We start from the raw sequence: 14153 nt of genomic DNA on the forward strand, positions 1-14153 counted from the left end.
AGCAAATGTGTATGAGTCTGTGTGTGTGTATAGATGTGCGTATGCATATATGAGGGTGTGTGCATGTGTCTGTGTGAATGTGTGTCTGTCTGTAGCAAGACAGCTGTAGAGTTGCTGGCTGTTACCCACTTTGACTCCTGCCAGACATACCAGCCTCCTCCCCAATGGCCCCAGAGACTTCTGGTTCAGCACTCAAGCTTGTCTCCATGTCCAGATCATCTAACCCAAACTCAAGAGTTTTGAAGGCTCCCTGCATCTGGTTGACAGAACTCCTGCCAAAAGACGTTTTGCCACATGACCTCCCCTTGACCAAGTCCTCCTCCAAGCAGAGGTGATAGAAGCTGCCTCTGCTCAGAGATTCACTGTAGGTCCCATGGGTGGGCAAGCACGTGGGAGCTGCAGATGGGAATTACCATAGAAGGTTCGGAGACGGGGTCAAGTGCTGTGTTAAGCTCCCTGGAATGTGAAACACAGATGGAGCCAGCCTGGAAAGGCACAATGAATGGGGGCTAGGAGACTTCTGTCCCTGCTTGGTTCTGAATGAGGTTATACTGATTAATGAATTAATGAGGAAGGTAATGGAGAGAAGAGCCCAATAAAGAGTTATCTTGGACCATCTCCTTTCCATCTGTTCACTTTCTGTCAGGTATTAGATTAGGCCTTTACATTTCCTTTGATTTTCCCCTCTTCAGACCTTTTTTCTGATGTTTAGAAAACAACAGGGGCGCCTCAGTCAGTGAAGGGTCTGGTCTGGCTCTTAATTTCCGCTCAGGCCATGATCTCGGGGTCATGGAATGGACACTTGCCTCGGGCTCCGCACTCAGCAGAAATTCTGCTGGAGATTCTCTCCCACTCCCTCTGCCCAAACCCCACGACACTCGCTCACTCACTCCCTCTAATTTAAAAAAAGGAAAGAGTAAAAATTGCTTTATTATCACAGGATGCCTTTAGATTCTTTTAAATTCATTGCATGCAAAAATGCAAAAGTCTCTTTTTTATTATTTAGCTTTTAGAAGAAATGTATTTTACAACAAAACATACCACCTGTATTTTAGAGCATTCACATGCCTCAATTTTCATGGATTGGTATTTTCAAATCAGGATTTTGGAATGAAAAAATTTAAATTTTCTGTCTGTATGTGTGCATCATATGCATAGAAGAATAGACATAAACCCTTGAATGTGATACTTCATAAAGTTATCCTCAAATACTAGGGTAGATATTAATTTCATTTTAATGTGCTTTTTAAGTTTGAAAATCTATTTTATTAGAAAAAAGAATTTTTGCTAGGATTACAAATGAACGTATTTTGATTATCTAAAATGTAATAAAACATTTCTTAATAGAATGAATACTCAACTTTAAATATTATTTAAAACAGGATAAATGTACATGATAATATTGCTAGATTTCAAATTCATCCAAATCAGAATATATTTTTGGGCACTTTCTGTGTACCACTGAGCCTTTTCTGTGTATTGTGTACCCAATTTACAATACTAATGGCAAGACAAACTTGCTCACAGAAGTTTATAAAAAATGGTCTATATGCTAAAGTAGGGTGGGAAAAATTTTTCTGTAAAGAACCAGATAGTAAATTGCTCAACCTTTGTGGCCCAGTCTGTCACAAAATTCAACTCTTCCCTTGTAGGCCATAGACAAGTATGCAAATACATAGAGCCGTGTTCCAAAAAAACCTTTACTTATAAAAACAAGTAGGCAGGATTTTCCCTCAAGCCAAACCCCTGTATTAAAGGATTGATTTATACATAGTGAGCACCAAAAACATTTTTTCCTTTGTATTTACTTCAATAAAATTCCCAGCAAATGCTATTTCAAAAGACAGCTGTGAAAGGAGTTTGTCTCTGCAGTCACATTTTTATAGAGCCGATTTAAAACTCCCTTTAGTTATTAGGAATCCAACATTATCAACTTTCAGATTAATATTACTAATGCCTTTGATAAGTTCAACATATGCCATGAAAGATACTAATACATTTCAGAAATATCTGTGTTTTATTTGTTCTATTCATAACACAATAGATGAAACACAATCTTGTCTTAAAATTTATTGAAATCTTATTACATAAGTAAGATGGAACTTACGTTTCTAAAGACAACTATGATATTCTTTTTCAGTATCTGCTGTGACGATGTCTATTTAGATTAGTCTTGAGAGAAAATACAATCTTTCTTTCATAAAAAAGTAGAATATAATTCTTTCTTTTACTTTTATGTGTTCTGCTTTGAACAATAATAAAAAATACTTTAAAAGCATTTTCAAGTATTATAACTGACATGCAATATTAATGACTTTTTCTAACTTAATCCCATTTTAAGGTTTCACTTAAAAATATCTAAAACCCTAAAGAATCCTACCCAACCTAAAACCTTTGCTTTTGCTTTGCCTGCATTAATGACTGTTGTAGTCTATCCACTGCAGACATAACCTCCACTTTCTCCTGCTCCCTGTCATTAGTTACGTAAGGAAGACCAATCCCTGTGTCCTCCACGAGCACTGCTTCCTGAGAAAAATTGACAACGTTGTCACAAGGGACAGTAAATTAAATTCCTTGTTGAGCCCGTTGTCATCAGACTTGATGCTGGATTTTCATAAGGTCCTGTGTAATGGTGTATGGTTCTAAATGGAGGCCAAGTCAATCAGACGGTCCATATATGCACATTGAGGTCTCGGGTAAAACCAAAATGTCCTGCTGGTTTGTCACTCAAATTAACTTCCACAGCTCTTTCATCTTGGTTAGATTTTGGATCCTTGGGCCCATTATATTAATAGTGAACAGAAGTCTGCTTGGTATCCTTAATTCAAACCAGATCTCAGCCTTGTTACTCGTCATAATGGCACAAAGACAATCATAACACAAGTCCTCTGCCCACTTGTCAGATTTTCACAGCACCCCTTTAGGGATTCTCACAGGTGTTCTAAAAGTAAGGGTATGCTCTAGGACATGTGCTCACACTCTTAGTCCATCCTGCCCGTGCTATTAATTTGATGAGGGAAAGCGCTTTGGAGGTGGAAAAAAAGAGTGATCATCCCAAAGCTCTGTTTCTGTGTGTCTTGCAGGAGTCCTTTGGAACCTCTCATCTTGCGACGCACTCAAAATGCCAATCATCCAGGACACTCTGGCAGTGTTGACCAATGCCGTGATTATTCCCCACTCAGGCTGGGAAAATTCACCTCTTCAGGATGATCGGAAAATACAGCTGCATTCCTCACAGGTGCTGCGAAATGCCACTGGATGCCTAAGGTGAGTCTCATCCGGGATGGCTCCTCCTGCAATCATACACTTTCTGTTTCTATAAATTCAGTTGCACCTTTACTGAGGATCAGAGCGTCCCAGAAAGATGAGCATTGGTAAAGGAGGATAAGAAGCTAGCAAAAACCACTTCTAATGAGGTAGCAAGGAGGGGTAGGCATCTTTTACTATAAGTTTCTTACTTCCTTAACATTTTTTGTGTCTTGGGTGAAAAATAAACATTTTCATTCCAACCCAAAATAATTAGTATGTTAAAGACAATAGTTTCCAATAATTTTCCATGTTATATTATATCATGCATACAGAATACCCAGGCAGGCCAGTTGGTTGGGGGAGGGTCTATGATATACACAGAGGGATCTAGTTAACTGTCATCGCTAGTTTTCTTTTTTATTCTTAAAAAATTGACTGTGTGACTGCCAGTTACTACAATTGCTTAGAGATAACTTTTTAACAAAACTTGTTGTATGAAATGTTCTTTTTAAATAATAAAAGCAAATATGTTCTAATTTTCTCTCAATTAATTTTTACAAAAATCATCCCCCAGAAATATATTAAGAAGTCTTAGAATCATCTTTATTTTTGTTTAATTTTTGCTCTTAGAAAAGAAGGTAATAATCAAGATACAGTTTTTCCAAATTCTGGAAACTCTGCTCCCAAGGATGCTGTATTTTGTACCAAAGTTGGAAATTTCTGCTGGATAAAATTAATGATGAGATGAGGGCAAAAGGGTGACTCAGAATACCCAGTCAAATAATCTATATTTCAAACATAAAATGTACGAGATTGTTTTAGCTGGGCTGCCTCCAAGCTGTCATTTCTCCTATAGTTGATTGGTTTCTAGGTGCAAAAACCAGTCCCTACTGAGAAGGAACAAAATCACCTTGCTGACATTAATAATAATTATCTCATGAATATTTATAACAGTGCTCCCAACCTCCAGTAGAGAGGGGTGGTGTGTTTGTGTAAATGTGCGTGCATAGAGGAAGATAAAGTGAGTCTGCCTCCATAAATATCGACATGCATTCACAGAGAGGAATAGGAAATCCTCTAATGATTTTGCTTTTCCTCAAGGTCACAAAATAATGATCTTTGGACATTATTTCTCTGGCAAAGCTTTACCATAAGGCAAATTTACAGTTCTCCAAAACTCCCTGTTGAGACATTCATTTTATAACCTCTCACATTCTGTTATCCTTCAGAAATCTCCTGTCCCACCAGAAGAAATATAACTCTTTCCAAAGCTAAAATTGTAGGTACTTCTGACTTTTTATACCTAATTTTTCCAGTTCAGTTATTTGCAACTATTATAGGTATTTTTTCCCTTCTGAGCATCTTCGACTTATAAAGAATCAAAAAAATAAAATAATATAAAATGAAAAAAAAGGAAAGAAAAGGAACTATTGCTCCTAATCATGGAAAAGTTCCCTCAGAATTAATTGTAGAAAAAAAAAAAAAAGAATCAATTGTAGAAGTATGGTCAGTAAAGACCTGGTTAACGCTATCAGTTAAAATTCTCTCTGAGTGATACAGTAATGTAATTATACATTCAAGTTGTTGGACTTCTGGATGTAGGCCACTGCTGTTAAGAGCATACATTCAGCACCATTTAATGCGAAGTCAGATGAAGAAGCTAGACTGCTTAGGCTGATGGGTCCCTATAGTAGGTTCTGGGATGTGACCTAGAGCGAAGATAGGTCAATCAGGATGACTCTCCATCCCTCTCTATTCATACACACAGCGGCCTGGCCTAGTGCTTCAGCTGCTGAAAATGACCAGGAGCAACCACATCATAGGGAGCCAGAAAGGGAGATATCTGATTTGCAAAGAGTTTCACATAATCAGATTGGGTTTCTTTAGTCAAGATGCAACTGAGTTGGGGTTTTATATCTTCGTTCTGAATTACCATGTGACTGGCAAAGCAAAATCCATCAGTATGTAGTGAATACTTAACTCATCCCCTTAATTCATTGAACCCCTTGCCCTTCTACAGAAAGAAAGAATAATTTCTCCTCTTATTTGAATGTGTTTGTCAATCATTCCACAGTGAGGAACAGGTCGAACTAAGGAAGAAAATAGTGTAGGGAAGAGGCTAAAATGCATTTATCAAATCCTAGGTGGATACAAAGTTTCCAGAAATTTCTAAGAATATTTGCCACTTAATTTACAACCAGTGTTGGCAATGCACCAGAATAGTAACAATTGTTATTATCCTGATGGAAGGGTCTAGATTTTAATTTTTGAGGTTAGATACATTCTTGATTTTTCTGAGAAACCCTAGCTTTTTATTTACATTAAAGAAATTACTTCTTGTGCTATTCCGTCCTTTCAGCAGTCTTACCATGAGTATTTGTAGAGTGTCTGCTGTGTGCCTGGGAGGGACCTAGAGGCAGAAATAAACAAGGCCCAGCAAAATTCCTCCTGAAAATGCAGAAAAGATGTGAATATACTCCTTAAAATGTAAATTAATAACCAGATTGTCTCAATTTATAAACTGGATCTGGGCTTGTACCTTTGCAAGGAACATTTTCTTCTATCAAAATATTTAGAAAGAATTTGGTGCTTCCACACTTCTTAAAGAAAAAAAGTCACAGCAGTTCTTGTCTTTTTCATGTACTAAACATATATTGTATATAAAGTGATACAGTGAATTTATACACAAAAGGATATAGTAAGTTTGTATACCAATTTCATACTTTGATCTGACCTATTAATTTATAGCTTTGATTTTGCAAGTTGCTTGAATTATATAAAATGCCAAATTTATACGTTCTAATTCTTTTCCAATGCCTCATGACCGCCACTATCATATTCCATGAAATTTGGCTAGAATGATTTAGGACCTTGTTTAGCTGGTAACAGAAAACCACTGCATTTGGCCTACAGAATGTACCTGCCTGGGTACGGGTGTGTAAGGAATTCAACAGACAACTCAGAAAGAATTGTGACTAAGTTGGTGTAAACCACATTAAGTGTCACAACTCACACACAATTCAGTTCATTTTATGTGATTTCTAGATATTTCACTGTGAAGGCAAAGAAAATCAGTAGCCTTCAAAAAATAATATAAAATATGTGCACTATTTTTTATTCTCTTCTTTTTCAGATCTTATTCCTTATTAGGGAAGTATTTTTAAAACTAAAGCATTATTGTTGAGGACAATCCTGTTATATCAAAATTCTTTTTAATTATTTACTTTCATGTATGTCAACTTCTAGAAATCCTCCACAGCCTTTAAGGATCAGGAATTACATATAATTCAATCCTTGTCATAATTATACATTTTAATCAATTTATTTTGAGAGTGTGATTTTCTCATTACCATTCATTATCAAATAACACTTTGAATTAAAAAAATTACAAGTAGCAACGTACATGAGTCACTAAATATATTTTTTTACTAAATATTTTTGATATGTGAGATGTCAGTTAAATTTAATTCAGTTATCTTTCCTTGGGCGATATTTCCCTGATATTGAGTTGGAATGGAAGCTCTCCTTTCTCAAGATTTCTAGAAATATTGAACAGTGGAGCTGTGTGTGTGTGTGTGTGTGTGTGTGTGTGTGTGTGTGTGTTGGGGGAGTTGTGGGTATGTTGGTTCATTCCAAAGTTTGACCTGGCCACATGATATTTATTAAGTAAATTTATGCATTTGTCAATAGAGACAAGATTTTCAAATAAGATAAATTGAATATCCCTGTCTTTCAAGGACCATAAATTTCTGCTTCAAGTACATCATTTATTCTTGTATGTACTGTGTGTTCAGTAGCTCATGTCTAGTAGGTTGGGAAGTCATTACTTGCACTCACCACTCCCACTATTCCACACGGAGAGGAAACACAGGGTCCTGTGAGGTGACAGGAACAGATCTATGCTCAGAGCAACACAACCAACTGAGCACCCAACTGCCAGATGGACTCACTCTCTCTTGTGTTGGCTGCTTTAATATGCTTCTTGACAGCTCCTAAGTGGCATCCTCTCAGCCAACATCCATCCATCTTGCCTGTAGTTGGCAACTGTCTTCCCCCTCCTCCATCTTTTCCTACTTCTCATTCTTCTCTCCTAAAGCCTCAAGTATGGAGTGGGAGGCCACCTGGAGAATTAGTCATGGAGCCCCACGTCAGCCCCTTCTCTCCACCTCCACCTTAAATCTTAATTTAGGCAATTAGTCAGAGCAATGGATACTTTTTTTTTTTTAAGATAAGACTATATTTTAAGACATACCCTAGATAATAAACTTGACATTATTTTTCCAGTGCTCAGATTTCTCCATTCTCTTACCGATCATTTAATTCTCTTTTACTGATGGCTCTACTCCTTTTCCTGGGTAGTATTTCCTACACCGGGTGGCTTGCAGCTCCAGTGGGAGCTTCTGGTAGGTGAAAGTAAATTCATCTGATCACTAATGGAGAACAACATTATTCTTAATTTTTGTCTGTAGCAGGATTCAAACTTGCTTGTGTCATTTCAGGGTGGGAAGCTGAGCTTAAGAATTTCAGCAATTAGTATTCTGAAAGAGATCACCTTTTCATATTTCAGTAGGAAAAAAATGTATTATAAATGCAAATTGTACCACTCGTAAATGTTCAGAAGCTTATCAGAGGGAAATTTAAGTTAGACAAAAAAAGCATAAGCCTTCCTAAGCTAAGATCTGGAACGCTAACACTGTCCGACCTTTAGATAATTCCTTAGAGTCTTAATAAACTCTGTTCAGTTTTTCAGACCTTATCTTTGGCAGTGATGCCGTACCAATATCGATGGTGGTACCTACCCCACCACCAGCCCAGCATGGGGCACACCCACGGGAAATGTTCTGAAGAGATGAGTCTCTTGCCTTTTCCTTTGCTAAAAAAGCATGGTAAATCTTCACGGAAAGGTGTCATATCATGTTGACATAGCAAAAATTTAAGCACATATGAAATAAAAAATGAAAAGTTAATGCCCTTAGTCCTTTTCCATTTAAAATTCATTTGGGGGTAGGAAATGGAAATTTTCAAAAGCGAATCTGTTTCTGAAGTATCTGTCACTGAGGAAAGATGATAGAAATGAAAAAAAAAATCAGATTTTGTTGGAGGAGCGAGTTGATAAGAATGATGGTGGCTAGATTGTTGTATTCCAGGCAGCAGTGGCAGGTGGGGCCAGCAGGCATTACAGCTGCCAGCAATTAGCGCAAGTCATTTCCGCAAGCTTCCTTCTGCCCATGCCCACCCTGGACACACACTCATACTCCCCTTCTTCCTCATCCCTGCCTCTTTTCTAATGTCTGTCTTTTGCTCCAATGCTGTACAATTTAAGCTTCAATTTTTAATAACAGCCATCTTAAAATATGGCCTAAAAAATGTGGCCAAATGTTATTTGTAAGGCTTAGGCTATAAGGTGCATGAAGTTACTGGGTTAGTTCTTTTTCCTTCACTTTAGGATTAAGGAGTCCTCCAGAAGACTACTCTCCTTTGGCCTAAACCAGGCAAGTCAGACCATGGAAGAGATTGAGTTCTGTACTCATGATTGTTCCATCATACAATGTATAATCACACTTTTCCTAGCTCTGGCCAAAATAATCACCTTCAACCAAAATGTGTGTTGGCCAACCACAGCCTGATGGCTAAACAGTGAAGGTCAGACTGGCTCAGCCTGTAGACAAGCTCGTTTTGCCTGAGATGATTGTAATGGGTTAAATGAATGCCCCTCCACCCTGCCAAAAAAAAATTTATGTCCACCAGGAACCTCACAATGTGACCCTATTTAGAAATAGGGTCTTTGCAGATACATTATTTAAACCAAGAAGAGGTCATACTGGCTTAGGTTGGGCCTGAATCCAATGGATGGTGTCTTTATAAGAAGAGGACCTACCTCAAGTATGAGTGCACTTACATATGGAAGCCTAACAAACAAGAGCAACACAACTCAAGAGAAGGCCATGTGAAGACAGGGGCAGAGATTGGAGTGATGTGGGGGTAAGCCAAGGAATGCATGGGCATTGCAGAAAGCCACCAGAAGCTAGAAAAATGCAAAGAAGGATTCCTCCCCGGAGCCTTCAGTGGGAACATGGCCCTGCTGAGACCTTGATTTTGGAATTCTAATCTCTCAAACTGTGGGAGAATGAGTTTCTGTTGTTTTAAGCTCCCCCCAGTTTGTGGTACCTTATTCTGGCAGCACTGGGAACTGCCTGCAGTCACCCCAGAAAGTAATCCAGAGGGGGCCTCCAAAGGCAGAAAGCTGCCATAAAACATAGTGGGGAGCAAGGGGGACTGTAAATAACCCAGAGAAGCTGCCCATACCCAAAGAGTGTTCATGCACAGGAACAAACCACCCGGATAGGGAGCTGTTGTTGCTCTAGGCCATAGCTCAGGTGCAAGGCCAAACATCCCTTGCAGAGGATCGGGGTCTGCAAGCCCAGGTGTGGCTGTCTCAGCCAAAGAAGGTCCACATGAAGTCTCTCGACTGGGTAGCTGTTAAATAAGCATCTCCCCACATGTGAATCTGGTTTCTGTGTTTTCTGCTTCTATTTATGAACCCACCACCCATTTCCTCCAGTTTTTACCTTCTGAATGTTCTGCGGATCTATTTAATACTATGGACAGCCAGAAGTCATTCTAGATTCTCAAGCAGGGCACATGACCTGATAGAAGGATCACCTAAGGAAGTTGCCTCCCGCAGCTGATGCAGAATGAATGCTTTCTGGGTTTCGCATGAAACCTGACTGTGTTTCCCATTTAAAGTATCACAAATCAACATCCTAAAGATCCCTGTCATGGCCATGATCATCATTTCAGAGTGAACTACAGGTGAAGCCTTGCTGAGTATCCTTTTTTACCATTTAATCTGCATGCTCAATAAGACGACCCTGATCCATTACTGTATGGCTGTGTTCCATTTAGTCATGCGTGCTTAGAACTCTATCTCCAGCCAAAATATCTGCATAAGGCTGGCTTTGCTAACCTCCACAGCTCATTTCCTAGAGCCCCTGAGTCATTTATTTATTTTTATTATTCTATTCCCACTTCAACATCTTGTCCTGAAGGACAACAATATACAACCCTAATTTTTCTATCTATCTCGTATACACGAAAATGTTATTAAGCCCATCAAAGGAGCTGCACTGCGCCTTTGCTTATGAGTATAATTAAACTCAGACCCTCAATTAGTCATTTTAACCCATATAATGGATGAGCATTTGGTCCCATGGAGCCACTAATTCTGGAGTGACCTTGAGAAAACCCTTTCACAGAGTAATACCTAGTGATCATTACACTCTGGCTGGAAAGCTCCAAGGACATTTATTTTATCTGGTTTGTCTGTTACATTAGCCACAGGTAAAAGGAGGAATTATTATTACTTTTATGTTTGATTGCTTGCCAATATTATTCGACCACTAAAAAGAATCTATTTTGCTGCCATGACTTATTCACTCCATAACTGAAAGCCTGTAGCTCCCACCTCCTTCGCCCATTTTGCCCATCTCCCCCATACCCTCCTCTGGCAGCCATCAGTGTGTTCCTTGTATTGATGGGCTGGGGATTTCTGCTCTTTTGGTTTGCTTGTTTGTTAGGCTTCCACATGTAAGTGCACTTATATGGCATTTGTCTTTCACTGTCTGACCTACTTCATGATAGAACATATAGTCAAAAAAAAAAAAAAAATCTGTTCTAAAAAGTTTTTTTAAAAGTCTTGTATAATGAGTTCTGGATTTATCCCAGGCTTGTGTTGCAGCTGAACTGAGCACTCTTTATCCAGTGACTTAAAATGGGAATGACCTACTCTATGTGGATGCTGTGAACAGAGAACCCACTCACACTTGGTTTTCCCACGCCTAGTACTAAAGCAGATGATATTCCTCACCTGGGCAGCTCTCTTTTTCAGATCACTGTGCCTTTTATGGATGCAAAGTGAATGGTTTTCTTGAGTCCTAACTCAGCAATGAAGGGCCCCTTTGAAAGAAAGGAGCAGAATTGGGGGTGGGGTAGCAGAAGGAGCAAGGGGGTTAGGGCCCCATCAGAGAAGACAGTTGGACTGCCTTTCTCAGCAGCTCCTTTGGTGACAAGGGCTTCAGTCTCCCATGGAGCACCTCAAGCTTCTAGCTCACTCTGTGCCACCCAATCAGGGCAGGTTATACTCTATTAGTTTATAATAATAAGTTTATATTCTATTAATAGGTTACAAAGTTTATACTGGATGAGTTTGCTAAGGCTATCATAGCAAAGTACCACAAATTGGATGGCTTAAACAGCAGAAATGTATTTTCTCACAATTCTGGAAGTTAGAAGTCTAAGATCAAGATGTCAGCAGGACTGGTTCTCAAAGGATCTGTCTCCTTGGTTTGCAGATGACCATCTTCTCGCTGTGTCCTCCTATGGTCTTCCCTTTGTGTCTGTGTGTCCTGATCTCTTCTTATAAATCTCCAAGCTGTGATCTCCAAGTGAGGCATCGCCCTTGGATACCACAGACTCTAGGGTTTGGCCTTTGGCCTTGCCTGGTCAGAAACTGGACCTTACAGCTACAATAGCATCAGGAGGAAATTAGCTTTGGTTTAACATCTGTTAAGAGCCCATTATAATGCTATGCCCCCTTAATGTGCGTGCTGTTTTATACAATTGTCGCTATAATGTAGTGAAGTAGGATTCCTTATCCCATTTTATAGATCAAGAAGCTGATGCTCATAAGGATAAGAGTAGCTTGACCCAAGTCATACAGCTAATTAGGAAAGGAAAGATGTTATAAATCCAAGGTTGTGTGATGCCTCAGCTGGATTCCTCCCACTCTACCATGTTCCATTAGGCAGAGACAAGGAGCAGCACAAGAACACCAACAGATATTTACACTGAGGCTAGGATGCTGGCTCAGCCCAGATCCTAAGAGAAGCAGACGTGAAGACAGAATTTGCAGTCCATGCGAGGTATCTAATTAGGAGCAGTACTAGAGAGGATGATGGGAGGGAACCAGAGAACCTGGAAGAGCCTTCACACCATGATGCAGCAGGTCTGACCCCAAGTGAAGGGGAGTAGAAAAGAAGGAAGGAATGTTGGTTGGGTGGGTGAAATTGTCTTAAGATCTCAGGGAGTTTGACAAGATCACTGGAGAGTTCTTAAGCCCAAGTCATTCTTCCAAGGAGTCCCCCATCACCCTGGACCAGGCTTGCCCTATCACTGCTGCTGAGCTGGGTCACTTGCTGGAAGCACCCCTGGGGAGTGAAGCTTGAGCATGAAGGCAAACACAGTGACACATCTTAGGGCACAGAAGCTGGAACATCAGTCAGTGATGTTCCTGCAGTGAGAGATTTAAGTGGGTGCATTTTTATGGACATTACATAAGCCTAATCCTTTACCAGTGCTTTCATTTTCTATAGGCTAGCCACTAGGAGTCACTTGACAATCGGAAAGATGCTTGGGGATACAGAATCCAAACTAGAGGAGTTAGTTACATTGACTAAAAGTTTCATTCTCTCAATCTATTCTTTTGAGTCCTTACTCTGTGCTTGGCCCTATTGTAGGCATGCGGGCTGTGATGAAGAGCAGATAGACACAGTCTGTGGGGTTTGCCATTGAAAGAACGCATAATGTCATTAAGACAACCAGATTGAATCTAAGTCCCATTAGGCTGCCCCAGAACTGGAAAAATTGGAGTGTGTCTCTCCTAAATAATGCCTCAGAAGGCCATATTCTTTTTTTTTAATTTTTTATTTTATTTTTTTTATTTCTTGGCTAATCTACCTCTCTCTTACTAACACAATTTTTCTTTACATAAAAAGCTGCTTACCGTTAATTGATTGACTGCAACATCTTGTAGTCTTAAAGCTTTCTCTCTTTTCAGGGTTTTGCATTCTCATATCTTTTCTATTAGGAAAAGTCTGAAAAAACTTCAGTTTTTAATTCTATCAGAAGACATTTTTAAAGAAGAAGAAGAAGGAGGAGGAGGAGGAGGAGGAGAGGAAGAAGAAGAGGAGGAGGAGGAAGAAGGAGGAGAAATTTCTATCCTCTAGAGGACTAACTATAATTTTCCAAAGTCCTCTCTGGCATTTATGTCCCATGGAACAGTAATAGGGATCATTTCTCCCCAAACATTGTCTTGTTTCCCTAAGCTAGAAGAAGTGAGAGTATAATGATTTCACCTTAAATATAAACTTTTAATATAAGACGCCCTATCATGCTCTTCCTTCTAAAAGTTTCCATGACTTATTTCTGCAAAATTTGATCGACTTAATTATGAAAATTTGCAGGATCTAACTAAAACTTGTTTTGAATTATTTATTCTACAATTTGATTGCAAATATGGGCTTCTTTTAAAGGACAAGCAAATATTAAATTTTATATTTTCAGTATGAGTAGTCATTCTTCCTATTAGAATATGAATATTCAAATCTTTCCATTAGTATGAAAAAATCACTTCCTTTAAAAAAAGATTAAATAAAAAATCTAGTTAATCCCCAATCGGTAGACAATGGTGTTTAATATTTATCCCTATAAAATATTGGGTTGTAGGGTGTTAACTCTCTGATAAATAAAAAGCAAATTGCAAGAGATGGATCATTCTTCAAATACTTCATAACTTCCTGATATTAAAAATATAATTTTTCCTACTGCTGCCCTCCCAAATTATATTACATTGCATCAGAAGTAGCTTCCCTGGAGGAGAAGCAAAGAAACAAGTCTATTATCCATAAATTGAAGAAGAACGAGCTCACCAAACAGTTTCACTTACGTGCTAATCCTCCCCAGTATTTTAACACATCTATTTTCATACCATCTCTCCTTTCCCTTTTCAAAGTGGCACTTATTTTAAAATAAAGCCAGCATTTGTCAGAATTGTGACAAAACAACCAGAGAGATGAGGACAACTCGTAAGAGAACAAGCAAGCACAAGTGGAGACTAGCCTACACCC

General features: G+C 38.9%; 1 protein-coding gene across 5 annotated transcripts in view; it reads left to right on the forward strand.

Moving 5' to 3' along the window:
- CTNND2 (catenin delta 2) overlaps positions 1 to 14153 on the forward strand; it is a 914420-nt gene that overhangs the window by 741258 nt on the left and 159009 nt on the right. For all 5 annotated transcript variants that reach the window (XM_072807315.1, XM_072807318.1, XM_072807317.1 and 2 more), the window contains one exon: positions 3084 to 3267. In XM_072807315.1, the coding sequence (XP_072663416.1) occupies positions 3084 to 3267 (184 nt within the window). The remainder of the gene's footprint in view (positions 1 to 3083; positions 3268 to 14153) is intronic.

This window comes from Canis lupus, chromosome 31, assembly GCF_048164855.1.
Source record: "Canis lupus baileyi chromosome 31, mCanLup2.hap1, whole genome shotgun sequence".
Classification (NCBI taxonomy): domain Eukaryota; kingdom Metazoa; phylum Chordata; class Mammalia; order Carnivora; family Canidae; genus Canis; species Canis lupus.